Source organism: Pelophylax lessonae (assembly GCF_965119305.1).
Source record: "Pelophylax lessonae genome assembly, chromosome: 6".
Lineage (NCBI taxonomy): Eukaryota > Metazoa > Chordata > Amphibia > Anura > Ranidae > Pelophylax > Pelophylax lessonae.
In genome coordinates this window covers 38461276-38482305 of record NC_138773.1, presented here as the reverse complement: position 1 = coordinate 38482305, position 21030 = coordinate 38461276, and the positions used below count along the sequence as shown (strand labels likewise).

Sequence of the window (21030 nt, the reverse complement as noted above, 5' to 3'; positions counted from 1 at the left end):
GTGTCCCACTTGTTGTTGATTCTTCAAAAAAATTACAGTTTTATATCTTTATGTTTGAAATGTGGCAAAAGGTCGAAAAGTTCAAGGGGGCCGAATACTTTCGCAAGGCACTGTAAATACAGTAGATACCCAACATGTCAAGATGCAAAACGGAAATCTTCACAAACTACGGTACCTTACATTTTTTATAAATTATGCTTTAAAAGCCTTTACTGGTCCTCAGTGTACTGTTCTAAGACCAATCATGAATATTGGTCTTCGAATTATTGCTCTCACTCTGATGTTCATGGTGATACCTCACATGTGTAATGTATTCACTTTTTACATTCACGTGCGGCACCTATGAGCACGTTTGCATTTTTGTGTATGCCCAGGGTTTGGAAAAGGGATGCTTTTACATTTTTTTTTAAATGTATTTATTTTACATTTATTTTCTTAGAATGTATTTTTTACATGTTTTATTTTTTATTTTCATTTAGCTTGCTATCACAAAGGGGATAACAAGCCCCCTATATGATAGCTTTTGGCAGGTGACAGCTACTCTTTATGGAGACATTAGGGGTCTATTAGACCTCTGATATCTCCCCTGCCCTCCAAAATAGCGAATTTAGTACAGATCGTGCTTGATTAGCTGCTTCCCTGGCTGTAGCAGTCAGGTGAACACAGCTCTGGAACAGAAAGTGATGAAATCATCGTAACTTTTGGCTTCATTAGTCACAGATGAGATTGGAGAACAGATGTTCCTCTATCTCCTCTGTGTTTAGCTATCCTGGCCATTTACCATGGTCCCAGGCTCCCCAGGTGGCTGGTATTTGTCTTTCTCATTATAGCTAAACTCTGGCTGTAAAAAATGATACTAAGCTTATGGCTGCAGCTTGTTATAACCATTTGCTGCCAGAACATTTTTGAACGTTCAGCAGTAAGTGGTTAGTGAAATAACTTCCTTTACATCTTCTTGTGTTGTGGTGTATGTGCTACTTACCGGTGACTTGCAGAGCGCCTGTACTCCTCTCTATTGGCTGTTCCAGGCTGGGATGTTTCACCCTGCAGATATATTCCACACCCTGATCTCTCTCCAGAGAGGGGAAGAAGGTCACACATGATTTACATCCATAGGGCTTATCATTCTGTCTCTCTATTGGTATATTAGTAATTCTGTACATCCCATCTGAAGACACAAGACACATTCCTCCGGATCGCTTGTCCTTTCTGAACCACATCACATTCACAGCATCCGGGAAGTATTTTGTTACTGCACACTGTATGGTGGCCTCTTCCCCGATCCTCAGGGGCGGGACTGACATCTCCACATTTGGCCTCCAGGGAAAATCTACATAAATAAATGAAGGAGTAAAGGTAATTGTACACAACGTATATAGCTCACTACACATACTCTGTAATTAATAGAACCAAGAAATTAAAGCCTTGAAACATATTTTGCATTCCATAACAGCTGAAGATTAACCCTTTCACTGCCAGGTCCGTACGCCGTACAGATCTCATTTCTCCTTCTGCTATGAGCTCATGGTCACTTCAGTGAACATAAACTTATAGCAAAATTGTTCAGGAGACTCTGCTGAACAATTCTATAACTCTGATCAGCGGATTAAAATCCGCTGATTAGAGTTATTAATCTAAAATATGACTACCCCTCCCCCCTCACTGCCGCTGCCTGCCTATGCCTATCCCCTACTGCTCTCTGTCTCCCCAATCAACCTGCTACCCTGTCCACTAAAATGCCTCCCCCTTTCCTCTGCCACCCCCTCCCCAGCACACCCCTTACCCTTATCAGGAGCTGCTTACCCCCCCCCCCCATATCTTCCAGCACCAATCTCTGTGGCTGTATGCATTTGTTGGTTTCCCCCCACTGCCTCTCCCACCGACAATTGCATTAATTCCAGCCACAGTTCTATAAAAAATCTGTATAGCAATCCCCCCCCCCATTCAGACCCCCCCTCCTCACCGATCCCTGGCACCCCATCCATGCTGGGCTGCTCTCCCTCCACCTCCTCCCACCGGCTGCAACTGTTGCTCAGGGGATCGGTGAAAGCCCCCCACTGTGACCCCCTCTTCCTCCCTGCACCCTATCCCGCTGGCTGCAGCTACTGCAGGAGGGAGAGCGGGAAGGGGCGGTCAGGATGCAGAGCTGTCTTCAGTCCCTTCCTCTGTCTCAAAAAAGAGACATAAGAGACATGTCTCTCCAAACCCCCCCCCCCCCGAAAAACAAATCAGTAAAAAAGTAAGTAAAAATATTAAAAAAAAAATTAAATTGTGCCTGTAAAAAAAAATACAAATAAAATAAAATTGTACCTGTAAAAAACAAACAAACAAAAATAATATTAATGTCTCTTTCACATGGGTGGACCGATTTGGTCAGCCTGTCAGTTTTTCAGGTAGACCCAATTGGACCCTCCTTTATCCTCTATAGAGCGGTGGATGTAAACTGACTTACTCCCGTTTACACCCGCCTACATCCAATCCAATCCACTAAAAACAGACAGATGGGGGTCCGTTTCCCATCCATATAGGACATGGGTGTCCAACCTTTTGGCTTCTCTGGGCTACATTGAGTTCAGAGAAATTTTCTTGGGCTGCATATAAAATATATACTATAGTTAAGGTATATAAGTAACCCCCGAACTAATTTAACACAACTAGAGGATGATCAAATGAAATGGAATCAGTATATGGAGGTTTACTCCTTCTGAGAGATATTAAAGGAACACTCTAACCACCATGACCACTTCAGTGATTTGAAGTGGTCATGGTGGTAGGAGTCAGAAACACTGCACATGCTTACATCCCCCCCCCCCCTCCGAGGCAGGCTCTGCCTACCGTTAGTTTGAAGCCGTTGTGGCCGTGCCCCCGACCCGACGTCCTTCCTCCCCAGCAAAAAAAAAATCTCAGCTGGGATCAGCAGACAGATTCCCTGCTGAGCAGGCATGTGGAAGGGGCATAAGTGTTGATTAATCCCAGGACGAAGTTGTGACAATGAAACGCGTCGGGACATGGCTGCACCGCTTTTTTTACTACACATCCGTAACCGGAAGTGATGTATGCGGAACCTAGAGATGGAGCTTGGAGACGAGAAATAGAGACACTGAGGTTGCCCTATCGGTATTCTCTGCTACCAGGATCTGTTTAGCGTCTCATATTTATGAGTTCTGCCTATTTTATCTACATGAAATGTGAGTGTTTATATGAAGATTTTAGCATTTAATAAATTTTTTATTACGGTATCACTCTATGGTCTTCTTTATATATTTTTCACCCACCACTATTAAATGCTTATGAATTGAAGATATCCTTCATGGAGATGGCACCTGTACAGGGTCCTGTTTTATCGATTGACTACGCGCATTAATGCCAGAGTCTGGTGAGTGTATTACCTATAGGGAGCGGCGGTGCTTATTCATACTGTGTGGTGATTGGAATACATCAGGAGCATGCTATGAGAGATTTCATCGTCACCTGCAGTATGGACTTTTATTGTTCTTTATGATTTATTTTGCTTCCATTTTCATGATTTAGATCTCGGGTGCATTCACTGTATTTTGCCTTATGCACCACTGTCTACATTCTGTGTTGCTTGTAGGATGGCTACTGACAAGTGGTGAGGAAGCCATCCACTGCTTTCTCACCACCTGTTTTAACCCCATTTTTGCGGATAAATGCACCGCAACCACATGTATCGCATGCGGTTGCAGCGCATTTGCAGGAGCATTAGGCAGGTGAAAAACAACTTTGCTGTGGGCACAAAGCGATGGATTGCAGCTGCAGCATGTACAACCCCGTCTTCTGCCTACTGCACCTTAAGGGGGGAGGGTTGGTGGGTGGATAAAACGCAGCTAAACAGCACATTATTGCCACCTCCCCAACCTCAAGTCTAAATAAGGCCTAGGGACTCATTCACATGGGGCATACTATAACAAGCCTGTGTTTAGCTGCACAGGGATGCACAAGTGTTCCCTGCATCCCCATGCAGGTAGTCGCATTGATGTGAATTGGGATACAGTGGCTGCAGGGGAATGCACAAGTGTTCCGTGCATACCTGTGAAGGCAGTCCCATTCATGTCAATTGGGACACAGCCACTGCTCCAAACTTGACATCCGTGTGGGTGCATGTCCCTGAATACTGTCTAGGTTTTGGACCATGCACCTACACCCAAACAGATGTCATATTTGTGCTTACAGCCACTGCATCCCAATTAACAGGAATGGGACTTCCTGCATATGGATGCACAGAGCACCTGTGCATCCCTGTGTGGGTAAACACAGCTCTTTATATGGCCCTCCATGAGTGTACGCTTTAGTGCACCCCATGTGAACAAGGAATTAGCAGGAAATTTGTAATTTATGTTGTGTTTTGTATGCTAATAAGGATTTTAGTGTTTTTTAAACGAAAACAGCAATTTCATAAACATTTGCGCTGCACAACTATTGTGCCCGTACAGTAGTACCTTCTTTTTATTCTACTGGTCACGTGCTTTCAGTAATTATATGGTTTGGGAAGGGGGGGAGGGGGGTCTTTTACAAACTCTGAAAGCTGTAAGTGAAAAATGAATACCTCCAGTTTTTTGTAGAAATATGCTTTTTTACAGTTTTGCGTACATTTGATTTTCACCATTTCGCAAAAGGGCGCAATTTAAAATGTACAAAAATGTGTTATTTATTAACTCAATACAGGTAAAACTTTTATATTTAGTAGGAAATGAGCAAGAATTTTGTAACATTTGCTGTGTTTGTATCTGCTAGTGATTTTAGTGTTACTTTAGCGAAAAGTTTATTGTGAGAAACAATGCGCAAAAATCGTGGGGCCCTAAAAATCAGTAGAACACTATTTTTATTCTACTGGTCATGTGCTTTCAAAAAATATATGGTTTGGCGTGTCTTTTACAATCTCTGAAAGCTGTAAGTGAAACATGAAAACCTCCAGATTTTTAGAAAAATTTGGTTATTTACAGTTTTGCGTAGGTTTGATTTTCACTATTTTGCATAAACGCTCAATTTAAAATTTACAAATATTTGGTATTTATCAACTCAGTACAGGTTAAACTTTAAAATTTAGTAGGAATTTAGCAGGAATTTTGTAAAATTTGCTGTGTTTGTATCTGCTAATAATGATTTTTGTGTATTTTTAGCATAAATATTGTTTTGAGAAACATTTGCGCAAATATCACGGGGAAAAAATGGACTACGTACGCTCCCAGGTAGCGTTATCCTGAGCATCTATGTAGCGTAATAAGTGTCACATCCTATTTTTCAAATATCATGGGGCCCTAAAAATCAGTAGCACACTCTTTTTATTCTACTGTAATGTGCATGTGCTTTCAGAAAATATAGCAGACACTATACAAAGGACAAGTAATCTGAAACATATTACATTTTTGATTTTGGGTTTAGATACACTTTAAACATAAATGCAAAGTTTTTAGTTCTTTGCTATTTAAAATTGGAAAGTAAGCTGACACTATTGAGAAGTTCTTGCTGTAGAAGTGTAGCTGAAATTTCAACTTGGGGATCATAATACAAATTAGGGTTGCACCAATTCCGGTCATGTACTTGTCGAAACCAAGTATCGATACCTTTGCGGTGCAGATTGAGCCCATACAAAATGAATGGGCTCAAATCGCACTGCAAAGAATCACATGTGATTTGAACAGTAATGCTGTGCGATTCCTGTCTGAATCGCATGCGGTTTCCCACACCGCTCCTGTGTTAACCTCGACTGAAATCACCATGACAAGCCTGGGTTCACACAGGAGCGGTGCAGGAAAATGCATGCGATTCAGACAGGAATGGCACTGCATTCCCGTTCAAATCGCATGCGATTATTTGCAGGGCGATTTGAGCCCATTTGTTTTGTATGGGCTAAAATTGCACCGCAAAGCATCTGTTTATTGTATTGGAGCATCTTCACAAGTACAAGTACGGTATTGGTATTAGTGCAACCCTAATACAAATATATACAATAAAGGCGATCCCCGGGTTACAAACATCCGACTTACAAACGACTCCTACTTACAAACGGAGGGAGACAACAGGAAGTGAGAAGAAATCTCCCCCTAGGAAGGGAAATTCACTCCTGGAAGAGTTCTCATGGGAAAAAGGTGTCTCCACTGAAGCTTTATCACCAATCCTTGTTTCCACAATAACCCAAAATTATCAAAATCTCATTATCATAGGGACAGAAAGTGAGGAGAAATCTTCTGAACAGTGGTACAGACAGCACAAAAAATGGTACCGGGGTGTTACCCCCTTCCCTATGCTATTCAAAATACTTAAAAATTATTATTTTTTTTTTTTTTTTTTGGCGCTACACTTAAAAAATGTACCTGTTCTGTTTTACAAACAAATTCAACTTAACAAACCTACGGTCCCTAGCTTGTTTGTAACCCGGGGATCGCCTGTGCATTTATATTATCATGAGGTTATCCAAGTCTCCAGAAGTCATCTGATCCAGAAGTTATCCATGCTCTTGTGTTGAGTAGTTGTTATAGGTTGTAGGGTTTAACTACTTGTGGACATTCTACAGCAGCCTTTCTCAACCTTTTCAACACAGAGGAACCCTTGAAAAAATGTTCAGGTCTTGGGGAACCCCTGCTAAAAAGACTATATTTACATCTCATGATACATTACTGTGATGGTCCGTGGGATGACTGTTCCTTACACTTGTGGACATTGGGAAGAATTAGCTAAAAAGATCAATGGTGTCAGAGGAACTTATCTGAGAGGCAGAAATTGCTCGTGGCTCAAGGAACCCCCAGCAACCTCTGGAGGAACCCTGGGTGAGAACCACTGTTCTACAGTATATAAACGTCTTGAGGGACCTTCCTTAAATATCGGTAAAACCCATCGATTTAACAATTTCAAAAAACAGTTCCATAACTGGCACATGCCGGGAATGTAACTGTCACATTGGTTGTGCTCTCAACCAAACTGTCAAACCATTCAACGGCTGACGTCATAACTGATCACATGTGCTGCACCTTGGCAGTTGAAGATTAAACACAGGCCAAGATGGCAGCTTCCCTGGCTGAAAACAATAGGAAGGATTACTTCCACTTTAAAGAAAACCGATCAGAAAATTTAATTAGTAAGTCTGAATCTTTTTTGCTAAGTTAACACAGTGCAGCCTAAAATTATATTAATGAATCCTAGCATGCCTTAGTAAAATAAAACAAAATATAACGCGGCTGATAATCAGGTTCTACAGTCCCAATAGTAAGGCGACCAGATTTTTAAAAATTAACGAAATCCGGGGACAATTTTTATTGGCAAATGGTAAACTATTTTATAAGCATATTTTCCTCAAATGATATATGCAGTGTATGTGGTATGTGTTTATGGAATGATTGTATGAAATAAATGTTATTTCTCACATTTCATCCATAAGAAATTTTTAAGAGATGACTACTTAATGGTATGAAAATAAGATAGAGAAAAAACAGTGCAGAGTACAGGAGCGCGCTACATAAAGAATGCAGGGCTCAGGAGCATGCTTCATAAAGAATGCAGGGCTCTGGAGTGTGCTACATAAAGAACGCAGGGCTCAGGAGCGCGCTACATAAAGAATGCAGGGCTCTGGAGTGCGCTACATAACGAATGCAGGGCTCTGGAGTGCACTACATAAAGAATGCAGGGCTCTGGAGTGCACTACATAAAGAATGCAGGGATCTGGAGTGCGCTACATAACAAATGCAGGGCTCTGGAGTGTGCTACATAAAGAATGCAGGGTTCTGGAGTGCGTTACATAAAGAATGCAGGGCTCTGGAGTGCGTTACATAAAGAATGCAGGGCTCTGGAGTGCGCTATATAAAGAATGCAGGGCTCTGGAGTGCGCTACATAAAGAATGCAGGGCTCTGGAGTGCGCTATATAAAGAATGCAGGGCTCTGGAGTGCGCTATATAAAGAATGCAGGGCTCTGGCGTGCGCTACATAAAGAATGCAGGGCTCTGGAGTGCGCTACATAAAAAATGCAGGGCTCTGGAATGCGCTACATAAAGAATGCAGGGCTCTAGAGTGTGCTACATAAAGAATGCAGGGCTCTGGAGTTCACTACATATAGAATGCAGGGCTCAGCTGTGACCATTGCCCAGCAATGCAACCTGACCAGTGCCCATCAATGCAGCCTTACTAGTGCAGGGGATCAGAGAGAAGACAGCCGGCCAGATCATCACAGACTGACGTCGCCCGCTGTGTCCGCTTTATTTGAATCACTGAGGCACCCGTCGTCACACAAGTCCCACCTCCTGGATTGGCCCCTACCTATACTAGACAGCACATGTCCTGGCATTGGACAATTGGGTTGTCTATCAAAGGAGCCAAACCAGGAGGCGGAACTTTGTGTGACAGCGGGCACCGGTGATTCAAATTAAAGTTGACACAGTGGGCGACGCTGGCCTGAGACCCTCCAGTCACTGTGTGCCACCTGGGGCGGACCCCCCGACCTCAGCACCCACCCAGGATCAGCCCTGCACCTAGCGGCGCCCCTGCAGTCTGGGGACAAAACTGGGGACAGACTGGCTCCGGGGACAGTGTCCTCAATCCGGGGACACTTCCTCAATCCGGGGACACTGTCCCCGGATTGAGGAACCAGGGACGTCTGGTCACCCTACCCAATAGGGATACAATCCTATCAGTTCCCAGATACATAAATTGGGGAAAAAAAGGTGCAGGACTAGCATATTATAGGTATTTGCATGTTTAATGCGATCAAGCATGAAACCAGAGTGTTACAAACATGATACGAATCTATGAGTCAGAGTAACATATAATACAAACACATCAATTAAGTTTCAATATACATAGTATATGAGAGTGAAGGAGCAAATTACCCTAAATATGACACCCAGGTATCAGGCAAGGAGGTATGAGGTCTCAGTATAATCAGTGTCATTTCCACAGATGGGGCGAAATGTTTGGCCAGAAGTAAATTGCAATTTTGCATTGTATCACTTCTGGTTGTAGAGAGTCCCAGCCGGAACCAATCAGGGTGTTTGGGAGCCAAAGTCTCTGCTGCCATCCCCAAGGTGTATGGGACCCCAATAACACCAGAAAACAGAGACAAAAAGGAAAAGGAAGAACAGGCGCAGCTGCAACTAGTCATTATGTACTTATTGATATTTATTTATTGTATGTTACTCTGACTCATGTATTCATGTTTACGAAAAATGCCTGCAATTTTCAAGAAAAATAATTGATGTTAATAAATGTGATGCACAGAGACGGGTTATAGCAGGATGGAGCAATAGGTAAGGTAACATCCTTGGCCCCCATTCCTTTGACTGAGTTTATTAGGATTGCAATAGATACTTAGAAGCTGCCTCATTTGCACTGTCTGTATTGGCTCTGTCCCACACCCATACCCATAACTACCCACAAGTCAATTCTCCCTTTTGAAGGGACAGGCAGATGCTCTATACTGCAGGCACTTGATGGTTAACTTAATAAAACTGTAACCCCTGGACACCCAAAAGGTCCTAAACTTTTTCCTGGGATGCTTTGTGTCTCTGGTTATATAAGGAAATGTGTACTGGTGTGGTGTTCAGCTCTAAATACAGTTCCATGCAGGGGGCCATGCAAATTAAAACAAAAAATACTTTATACTTTTTTTATACTTTATAACAGGAAAAAATATTGTAATGCCAATGAAGCCCCCAAGACCGGTGCGCTCTCAGACCACCTTCTGCTACTTTGTCTTTCTTTCTTCTTTCTGATAAACATCTGAAGGTTTCCAGTTACTTAACAGTCAGCTCCAGAAATGATTTTTATAACCTATGCATGTCTTCAACCTAAAATACTTTCACACATGCTTTCCAAACACAAATTTAATTTCATGAAGCTGCCTGACAAATACTTTAAATGGTGAAATCATTAAAGTGGAAATCCAGCCTAATACCTTAAATTCTCCCCTGCAATCATTAATGTGAGCGGAGTTCAGCCTTATGTGTCACAATGATAAAATCCCAGTTTTTCGCCCTTTATTTTGCAGTATTCAGTGCTGTCACATGACTTCAATTCCTCTTCCTTCCAAGAGCAGAAAGTGGGTGTGGTTACTGAAAGCTAGTGACATCACTTCCAGGGAGGGGCACTGTTCCTGTGTAGCCAGTGGGCGTATACAGGATGGGAGGAGCTGATCATAGGTTCCCACCCAGTCTTCTCTCATCAGTAAGGATGCATTGTACATCCTAATTCATGAGATAATGAAGAACTAATTCACACAGGATACGGGGGGAGGGGCACATATACAGTATAGCTATGCTGGGGGGGAGGGGCACATATACAGTATAGCTATGCTGGGGGGGGAGGGGCACATATACAGTATAGCTGTGCTGTGAGAGGGGCACATATACAGTATAGCTGTGCTGGGGGGGAGGGGCACATATACAGTATAGCTGTGCTGGGGGGAGGGGCACATATACAGTATAGCTGTGCTGTGAGAGGGGCACATATACAGTATAGCTGTGCTGGGGGGGAGGGGCACATATACAGTATAGCTGTGCTGGGGGGAGGGGCACATATACAGTATAGCTGTGCTGGGGGAGGGGCACATATACAGTATAGCTGTGCTGGGGGGGGAGGGGCACATATACAGTATAGCTGTGCTGGGGGGAGGCACATATACAGTATAGCTGTGCTGGGGGGAGGCACATATATAGTATAGCTGGAGGGGCACATATACAGTATAGCTGTGCTGGGGGGAGGAGCACATATACAGTATAGCTGGAGGGGAGGAGCACATATACAGTATAGCTGTGCTGAGGGGCTGTCATTGTAGCTGGAAGTGCTCGGGGGTCTCAGCTCACAGTCTACAATCATCATAGTACAGGCAACCACACTAATGCCTCGTTTCCACTGAGCGGATCGGTTCGGTACGGTACGCTAATTTGAGTGTTTCCATTATGAAAGTGGCCCATACAACCGAACCAAACCGCACCATTCCTGGTCCTGCTTCAGATGTAGGGCCATAGGAAATGGTACGGTACGGTTAGGGCGGAGCTACTGGCTTCACACGATAGATTCCACTGATTGGCGGACAGGAAAACTTCAATGCTCACGTCAAATGAAAGAGCAAAACAAACACCTCATTTGTGTAAACCCCGCATGGTCCCTGGTGGCCCGACTTGCAGTGGAAACGCTCACCTGAATAGACCGGACCATTCTAACCCTTCCAAACTGTACCGACCCGAACCGTTCCGCTCAGTGGAAACGAGGCATATGTCTATGTTTCCACTAGTGTGACTAATCAATGGTGTCCGTTCCCATCTATGCAACTTTTGATGTGACTTGGATCCAGAGAGTATAAAGTTGGATCAAATTTGCATCAAAGTCGCAATAGTGGAATCGTAGACTAAGGCCCCTTTCACACTTGTGTGACTTAGGGCTCTTTCACATGGCCGCTCCGTGTGTCCGCAAATCATCCTATTTTTTTGCGGATGATTTGCGGACATAATGTAAGTCTATGGCATTGCGGATGTCAGCGGAATACCATCCGCTGACATCCGATATCCTTCCTTTTAGTTCTGTTCCGTTTTTTGGAACGGAACAGAACCCTATTTTTCCTCCGTTCAAAAAACGGAAAGGAAGGAAAATCGGATGTCAGCGGTGTCATCCGCTGACATCCGCAATCCCCATAGACTTACATTATGTCCGTATATCATCCGCAAACGGATGGGATGATATGCGGACATACGAAGCGGATGACACAAATGTCATCCGCTCCGTGAAAAAAAAAAAAGTCCCGCAGCGGAGAAAAACAGCGGAGCGGCCGTGTGAAAGAGCCCTAAGGCATTGCTTCAAGTCCAGTCAAAATCACGGCAAAATCACACGACTTTTAGGCTGCACAAGTGTGAAAAGGGCCTTAAGCTCAGTTCCACTAGTGCAACTAATTAATGACACCCATTCCCATCTGTGCGACCTTAAAAATCAGCGACTTTCAAAAGGTACCTGCAATACTTTGATGCAATTTTTGATGTGACTTTGAACCAGAGAGTGTAAAGTTGGATATGAGTTGCATCAAAGTCGCACTCATAATCGCAATAGTGGAAACATAGACTAAAGCTTTGTTTCCACTAGTGCAACTTATCATGCAACTTTGGACACACAAAGTATCATGACAAGTCACAGCCCATTCATTTCAACAGCACCCGTTCCCATTTATGCAACTTTGAAAATCAACAATTTTGAAAAGGTACCTGCACTACTTTAATGCAACTTTTGATGCAACTTTGATCCAGAGAGTGTAAAGTTGGATCAAAGTTGCACTCCAAAGTCGCACTCTAGCCTAGTGGCTGTTTCTACTAGTGCGACTCTTAAGTTGTGCGACTTTGAGTGCAGCTTTACACTCTCTGGATCAAAGTCGCATCAAGGTAGCACAGGCACCTTTTCAAAGTCGCTGATTTTCAAAGTGGCATAGATGGGAACGGGTGCCATTGAAATCAAGGGGCTGTGACTTGTCATGCAACTTTATGTGTCCACAGTTGCATGACAAGTGGCACTAGTGGAAATGGAGCCTAAAACTCATTACTCACATGTAATGAGGAATAGAAATAGATCTGTATACTTCTTTCATATATTGTGCCGGTCATGTGATCTTATCTTTACCTTTTATAGAGAATTCCCTGTATTCCTCCTCATCCATGGACTCGTGTCTCCAGGAGACTCGGACTCTGAAATCCGGACTCTGTAAAAGTTCCTCGGAAACCTCACATTCACTCTCAACACTGACCGTTTTATTTAGATTATCTGTATATTTCTCCTGGGATGGGCAGCGTTGTTTCCCCTTCTCTCCTGACCAGTAATGCCACTCAATCTGGATGTGTTTGGGATAGAAATTCTCCAGTAACTGAGAGAACGTCACTTTCCCGGAGCCCAGAGAAGGTTTTAGTGATTTCCTGATTTTCGGTTTAGCTGCAAGAACAATATATTTATGTAAGGGAAGACTTTCATTTTGTACATTGTTACACAAATGTTTCTGCTTTGTACATTTCTTCTGTACTCACCCTGCACCTGTAGAGGTCCTGATCTTCTCTCTATGGGTCTCTCCAGGCTGGGATGGGACACTCTACACATGATCTCCGATTCTCCATCTGCCACAACTGGTGTGAAGAGCAGTCTGGCTGTACAGGAATAGGTGAGATCGGACTGTCTCTGGGACTGGATGGCTGGGATCTGGTACTTCTTATCATGTGATAGAGGAATATATTCCTGGGCTCCTTTCTCCTTCCTGTACCAGATCACAGTCACAGCATCAGGGAAGTATCCAGAGATGTTGTATTGCAGATTGTTCTGTCGCTCTGTTAGTACATGGGGTATGGGGACCTCCTCAATCACCGGGCGCCAGGACAGACCTTTATGAATTGAAGTGAGATTATAATATTAAAATGTGTTATTTTACCAAACAAAATGTTTTCTAAACAGACAACTCCATCTAGTTGTGATTTTTTATAGCCAAATTGCATTATTTTCCAACGATATAAGAAGCACTCTATCTTATAAACATCTATTTAGATTTCCGAACAGTTGGTGGGCAGATATGAATATGAAAATGAAAATGTTATATATCTTTGTAAATTGACTCTCTCAGGAATGAGTTCTGGCCAGCTCCGTAGATTGTTTAAAAAAAAAAAAACTGTAACTGGATATTAAAGGAGATGTACAGCCAAAGCTTGTTTGGTTGTACATTTCCTATGGATCATAGGAGGGCAGTTCATTCTGAACTCCTGGGACCCGTTTTCAGCAGAGAGCGGTCAGAAGTCCACTCTCTGCTGACGTCACAGAAGTCAGTCCAGGCACCGCGTGATCACGACCACAAAGCCAGGATCCGCCAGGTGCCTGGACCAACAACTGACTCAGCCTTTCAGCAAGCTGCTGAGAGCCTTAGCCGGCCGCTCCCCGCCCCTCCACAGCCCAACACTCCAATGAGTGAGGAGGGGGCAAAGCAGAGAGCTGTGACTGACAGTCAGCAGCTCTCTGCTCGGGGAGCTGTCAGAAGCGATCGATTGGCAGTGTTCGATCGCTCGGTTCTCAGTGTAGAGGCGCTAGGGGAGAGATGCAGCATCCACCTAGGTAAGTATAAATGGGGAAAAAATTAGAAACACCATACTTCTCTTTTAACATTTAGAGATCTTACCACCAATTCTGAATGTCTTCCAGGGGATCAAATTGGATGGTGCTTTATAAGGGGTGTTTTGCCTTCCTCTGATCAACTCTGGGTATAGAGTTCTGTATATGTAGTTTTTTTAATAATATTTTCTATGTAATTTTTTCTATAAGTTGAACTAGGTCAATTTGTGTTTTTTTTTTTTTTTTCAGCCTAAGTAACCATCTTTAGGATTCTGCTACCTGCAGATTGTTTCAACATTTGCCACATTCAGCAGCTGTCAGAATTACTAGTTTATGAACAACTAGACATTAGGTCAAGGGTATAGGATAGCTGTGCCTGGGGGGAGGGGCACATCAGATCAAGGTATAGGTCCAACCTCTTTGGAGGCCAGACCATTCGCACACCTTGTGCAGTTTTTGTGTTCTTCACGTTTGCATGGTGTGTGCACTTTTTTATGCACCGGTGTAAGTCTTTAGAGTGTGTTTTACACGCCACGGGCTTACAAAAAACAACAGACTGAAGTAGGGAGGGGCAAAGTCTCTGCGCTCCCAACGGCTTTCCGTGGGGCACATGCGCAGTAGGGCAATCCCATGGACACAGAGACTGGACGCAGGGACACTTGGATTTTATTATTATAGATTGCTATTTCTTTCAAGGTGAATGAAGGTAACTTATGTGCAGACGTTGATTTGTGTTCTTTGTTGGTATTGTCCATTGCAGTCTGAGATCTGCCTTATGCCTCGTACACAAAATCAGATAATCGTACGAAAAAAATTGCTTTCGAGTTGATCACAAAATAATCTGATCGTTAGTACCTAGCTTTCGACACCCGATCACGACATGTCGTCCAACAAAATCTGAAGGGACAAACATGAAAACTTTTGTTGTGCGATAGCCTAGCGAATGAGTACCGTTTAATCAGTACAGTATGCGTCCGCTAACAATCGATAGACAAAGGCTGCGCATAATCAGAAACACGAAAATACCCTCTCTTTTCTCTCTTTTATTAAAGCCATATTCATTCCAGGTAAATCCAATCCAATTGCAGCTACACTTTGGATATTGGATCTTAATGGATTTAGTATAAAATTTGTGGAAAAGATGGAAAAGTGATAGTTTGATGGGATGGTGCTTGGACGTTCTTTTTTGAACTGTTGTATGGTGGTGAAAAAATAGAATTCTCTTTTGCATTCCAGTTTGATGTACAAGTGTCTATTCAGTCTTTGTGTAGGTAAACAGTAAGGGCCCATTCACATGGTATACACGTTGGTGGGATGCTTTTCTATTCATTCTGAATAGTATCCCAATGCATCTTTACCACTTCCCGCAAACTGAAGTATCTGTACGTGGGCTTGCAGAAGTGGTTGTACTTGGATGATGCCTGCAGCTGCAGGCATCAACCTGGTACCATTTTTTGGGCCGGCGGTCAGCTTTCAGAAGATAACAGCCGATGCGGAAGACCCGAGCAACCAGCTGGCACATCTGCTGGCTGGTTGGAGTCCCAAACAAAGCCAGATTCAGATTCAATCGGGTCTCCTGATCATGTAACCCAGAAGCGACGTCACAACGTCACTTCAGGTTTACTCAGCTGCCAATGGCGCTGATTTAAAAAAAATGTCAGTATTCAAAAATGCTGATTTTGGCATTTTGAATACTTTGAAGTGCAGTGGAGGTGTATGGGCCCCAATCCCTCCATAAAGAGTACCTGTCACTGCCTATTACTGTCACAAGGTATGGATACATTGCTTGTGAAAGCAATAAAAGTGATCAGATTTTTTTTTTTTTTAAAACAGTGTTAAAAATAAAAAGTTAATTAAAATAAATAGGAAAAACTCTTTAAAATGCTCCTGTCCCCGTGAGTTTGCACATGAAAGAAACTCCATACGTAAGTCGTGCCCGCAAATGGTAACTGTTAAAATCACAGATGAGAGGTATCGCCAAGATCGCAAGAGCGAGATCAATAATTCTGGAAAAAGACCTCCTCTGTAACTCTAAACTGGTAACCATTAAAAAATGTTAAAGCTTCGCCTATGGAGATTTTTACATCTCGTAGTTTGTTGCTATTTACACCGTAACACGTTAGGTATCTACTTACTTGGCATGACTTTATCTTTCACAATATACAACAAAATTGGGCTGACTTTACTGTTTCTTTTTTTAAATGCAGTAAAATGTATTTTTTCCCAAAAAATGGTGTTTGAAAGACTGCTGAGCAAATACCACTTGACAAAAAATATTGCAACGACCGCCATTTTATTCTCCAGAGTCTTTGCTTAAAAAAACATATATAATGTTTGGGGGTTCTAGGTAATTTTCTAGCCAAAAATACTGATTTTAACTTGTGAACAACGTGTGTCAAAAATAGGCCTTGTCCTTAAGTGGTTAAGACAGATGTGTTTTGCATTTTCATGGTGCGGTGTGCTGCCACAAATTGGTGCATTGCATGCATTATTGTTTGGGATTGTAGTGCAAGTCAGTACATTACTACTCATTGCGCTGTTGCAATGTGCATTGGGGTGCCGTTTAGACGCATCGATCACGATTTGCTGTGTTAGTGGGAAAAAATTTGTTTTTCTTGGACTTACCCGGATCCCTCCTGGACAAGGCTTGTGTTTTCTGTCCATCCAGAGATTTGTGGCTCCAGGTCACATGGAGGGTGAAGTTGGGATTTAATAAGAGATATCCTGGAACAGTACAATGACTGTTAGAATTAAATGTTCCATCATTATTGTCTTCATACTTCTCCCTGGACTTCAACTGATCTTCTCCTGATCTCCAGCTGAGCTCCACTTCTTTGGGGTAAAAGTTCTGCAGGCTCAGAGAACAGAGGACATCTCCATTGTCACACAGACTTGTCTTCACAGCTCCCGGGTCTTGGGGCTTTGCTAAAATTGATATTTAAAATGCATTGGTCAAAAGTGCACATTAAAGTGTAGCTGTCCATTTGCGTACGTTTTTAGTACTATCCATGATTTCTCACTGCCTCCCCACTTCCCTGCAGTGCTCACTTCCTTACTCTAATAGGATGGGGCTTCATGGTATGGAGAAGAATTCTATACCAGTACTAAACTTACTATTTGCAGGTTTATTGCCAGTTGGATTTTAGTGACAGATTCTAATTAATATAAATAACATCTAAATCCTCCTAATACACCCTATCGGGCTCTCGTACCATTGGTTGAAAATTATAGTATTGTAATGCTAAAACCTAAAATTTGTCCTCTGCAGTTTTACCACCTTATGCACAAAATTTATTTCTGTAAATATGTATAAAGCTGAGGCTGTACTATCTGGTAAGGCTTCTGTCGGGTGGCAACAATATTGCTAGAAAATGATGTTTGCACAAAAAAAAAACAAAATTGAAAGGAAATTATCACTCCTCTTTATGACACGAATAACCCAGCACACCAGACATAGAAGCAGGTATCTTTCCTTAGGTTACTTGTTACATAACTAGATGCAACAAAATACTAAAAAAATCATCTAACGTATTACTTAATATACTGAATTTAGAACCACAGCGCAAACCCAAATAAAATGATCAAGCCTTTTTTTTATAATACTTACAAATACACCAAATGTGCCAAGACTAAAGTGCTAAAGTGCATAAAAAAATATGGTAAATCCACCTTACATAAATTACATATAATACAAAAAATCTTATACATCCAATAAGCAAATAATAATCCAAACCTAATAGGACAAGCAATTAACCAGTGAGAAATCCTCAATTACTTCTTAAAGACTAGATGTTGGAGTTATTATTACCAAAAAAAAACCTGATTAATTTATAGGAAACCTCCCACACTTAGGAATAAGTTGGCCAAGAACATCATAGACCCACCCAAGAGAACTTCCACTTTTTTGGACCAGGTAGGGTTTTTAAGTGTGGAAGGGGTATAGCATACAAAACCATTCCGAACATTAATAAGAAAACCACCCGTTTCAAATCACAGGTAAAAGGGACTAGGTTTGAGATCAACAAATTCATCTCCTGTGAAAGTACTCATGTCACGTATCTTATTGAATGTAAACCTCAATATGTAGGGAGGACTATTAGAAAGTTGGGGATTAGATTACGTTAGCATGTTAATAATATTAAGATTGGCTTCAGACATCATAGCTTATCGAACCGCTTTAGATTGGTACACAACAGGGACACCACTTTGCTCAAGTTTTGTGGAATAGATAGAGTTCTACCCAACTAGAGGGGAGGAAACTTGAAGAAGGGTATATCCCAGAATGAAACGAAATGAATATATTTACTTAACACAATGAGCCCTAAGGGGTTGAACAATGAACTAGACCTCAACTGTTTTTTGTCTAACTGATAGGGCACACTCACTTTAGAACAATAAATGGAGATTTATAATTTACATACAGTGCCTTGCGAAAGTATTCAGCCTCCTTGAACTTTGCGACCCTTTGCCACATTTCAGGCTTCAAACATAAAGATATAAAACTGTAATTTTTTGGGAAGAATCAACAACAAGTGGGACACAATCATGAAGTGGAACGAAATTTATTGGATATTTCAAGCTTTTTTAACAAATAAAAAACTGAAAAATTGGGCGTGCAAAATTATTCAGCCCCCTTAAGTTAATACTTTGTAGCGCCACCTTTTGCTGCGATTACAGCAGTGTTAATTTCGTCGACTAAAACCGACTAAAACGTTTTCGTCGACTAACACAATTCAGATGACTAAAATACGACTAAAACTAAAATGGCATTTTAGTCAAAAGACTATAACTAGAAATTTGCTGCCAAAAATTAACACTGGTGCATGCTCAAAGCATAAATAATAACATATTAGATTTTTCACTCCAGGACCAGCAGTAGTATATAATGAGTTTGGAAATTGTAGAGAAATGCTTAAATAATGCATTACAAATTACAATTGAACTACACCCATTTGATTATAGATGACTAAAATGAGTTTTAGTCGACTAAAATGTAGGGCGTTTTAGTCGACTAAAATATACTGGAGTTTTAGTCGACTAAATACGACTAAAACTAAAACACTTGCAGAAGACTAAAATGGGACTAAAACTAAAATGCCACTTTAGTCCTAAGACTAAGACTAAAACTAAATTGAAATTTGCTGCCAAAATTAACACTGGATTACAGCTGTAAGTCGCTTGGGGTATGTCTCTATCAGTTTTGCACATCGAGAGACTGAAATTTTTGCCCATTCCTCCTTGCAAAACAGCTCGAGCTCAGTGAGGTTGGATGGAGTGCATTTGTGAACAGCGATTTTCAGTTCTTTCCACAGATTCTCAATTGGATTCAGGTCTGGACTTTGACTTGGCCATTCTAAGACCTGGATATGTTTATTTGTGAACCATTCCATTGTAGATTTTGCTTTATGTTTTGGATCATGGTCTTGTTGGAAGACAAATCTCCGTCCCAGTCTCAGGTCTTTTGCAGTCTCCATCAGGTTTTCTTCCAGAATGGTCCTGTATTTGGCTCCATCCATCTTCCCATCAATTTTAACCATCTTCCCTGTCCCTGCTGAAGAAAAGCAGGCCCAAAACATGATACTGCCACCACCATGTTTGACAGTGGGGATGGTGTGTTCAGGGTGATGAGCTGTGTTGCTTTTACGCCAAACATAAGGTTTTGCATTGTTGCCAAAAAGTTTGATTTTGGTTTCATCTGACCAGAGCACCTTCTTCCACATGTTTGGTGTCTCCCAGGTGGCTTGTGGCAAACTTTAAACGACACTTTTTATGGATATCTTTAGGAAATGGCTTTCTTCTTGTCACTCTTCCATAAAGGCCAGATTTGTGTAGAATACGACTGATTGTTGTTGTTAGGAACGCTTCGTGAGCACACTGATGTGCTGTCATGAGTCTGCAACCTAAAGGGTTAACCTAGAGCAGACTAATTGCAATAATTGGCAAACAGGCTGCCTTATTTAAACAGCTCAGCAGCACTGCACTTTGCTGTGTTGTCTTCAACTCTCCTGTGTTCTGAACCTGCTTCCTGTTGATTTCCTGTCTAATACCTGTTGACCTTTGGCTCGTCCCTGACTTCGCTTGTTTGCTGCCTGTCCTGATCCCGGCTCGTTTTGACTACTCTTCTGGATTCTCCTTGTCGGCTCATCCATCTTCGGACCTTGACCGGTTACCCCCTGGTGGGGCGACCCTGGGAACCGCGACCTGGTATCCACCTTCAGCCAAATCCATCCTCACCATCAGAGGCTCTGGTGAAGACCGGTGGATGCTTAGACCCCACACCTAAAGTTAGCCTGTGCTACTCACCTCGGGTTTCCAACCAAGCTCCGCCCACTGGCAACGGTAAGCCTTCTCTGCATGACAGGCTTCCACCTGCCTCATAACAGTTGTCCTATGGACAGAGTCTCCCACCTCAGCTGTAGCTCTCTGCAGTTCATCCAGAGTGATCATGGGCCTCTTGGCTGCATCTCTGATCAGTCTTCTCCTTGTATGAGCTGAAAGTTTAGAGGGACGGCCAGGTATTCGTAGATTTGCAGTCTGATACTCCTTCCATTTCAATATTATCGCTTGCACAGTGCTCCTTGGGATGTTTAAAGCTTGGGAAATCTTTTTGTATCCAAATCCAGCTTTAAACTTCTCCACAACAGTATCTCGGACCTGCCTGGTGTGTTCCTTGTTCTTCATGATGCACTCTGCGCTTTAAACGGACCTCTGAGACTATCACAGTGCAGGTGCATTTATACGGAGACTTGATTACACACAGGTGGATTCTATTTATCATCATTAGTCATTTAGGTCAACATTGGATTATTCAGAGATCCTCACTGAACTTCTGGAGAGAGTTTGCTGCACTGAAAGTAAAGGGGCTGAATAATTTTGCACGCCCAATTTTTCAGTTTTTTATTTGTTAACAAAGTTTGAAATATCCAATAAATTTCATTCCACTTCATGATTGTGACCCACTT

The 21030-nt window shown here is 42.3% G+C and overlaps 1 protein-coding gene across 1 annotated transcript in view; it reads right to left on the bottom strand.

Annotated features, from left to right (window-relative positions):
• The window catches only part of LOC309558536 (uncharacterized protein), a gene marked incomplete at both ends in the record, with an annotated part of 403568 nt that overhangs the window by 281053 nt on the left and 101485 nt on the right, over positions 1–21030 (bottom strand). The window contains 4 exon segments of the mRNA XM_082261615.1: positions 983–1330; positions 12608–12913; positions 13006–13353; positions 16694–16993. Of these exon segments, the coding sequence (XP_082117741.1) occupies positions 983–1330; positions 12608–12913; positions 13006–13353; positions 16694–16993 (1302 nt within the window).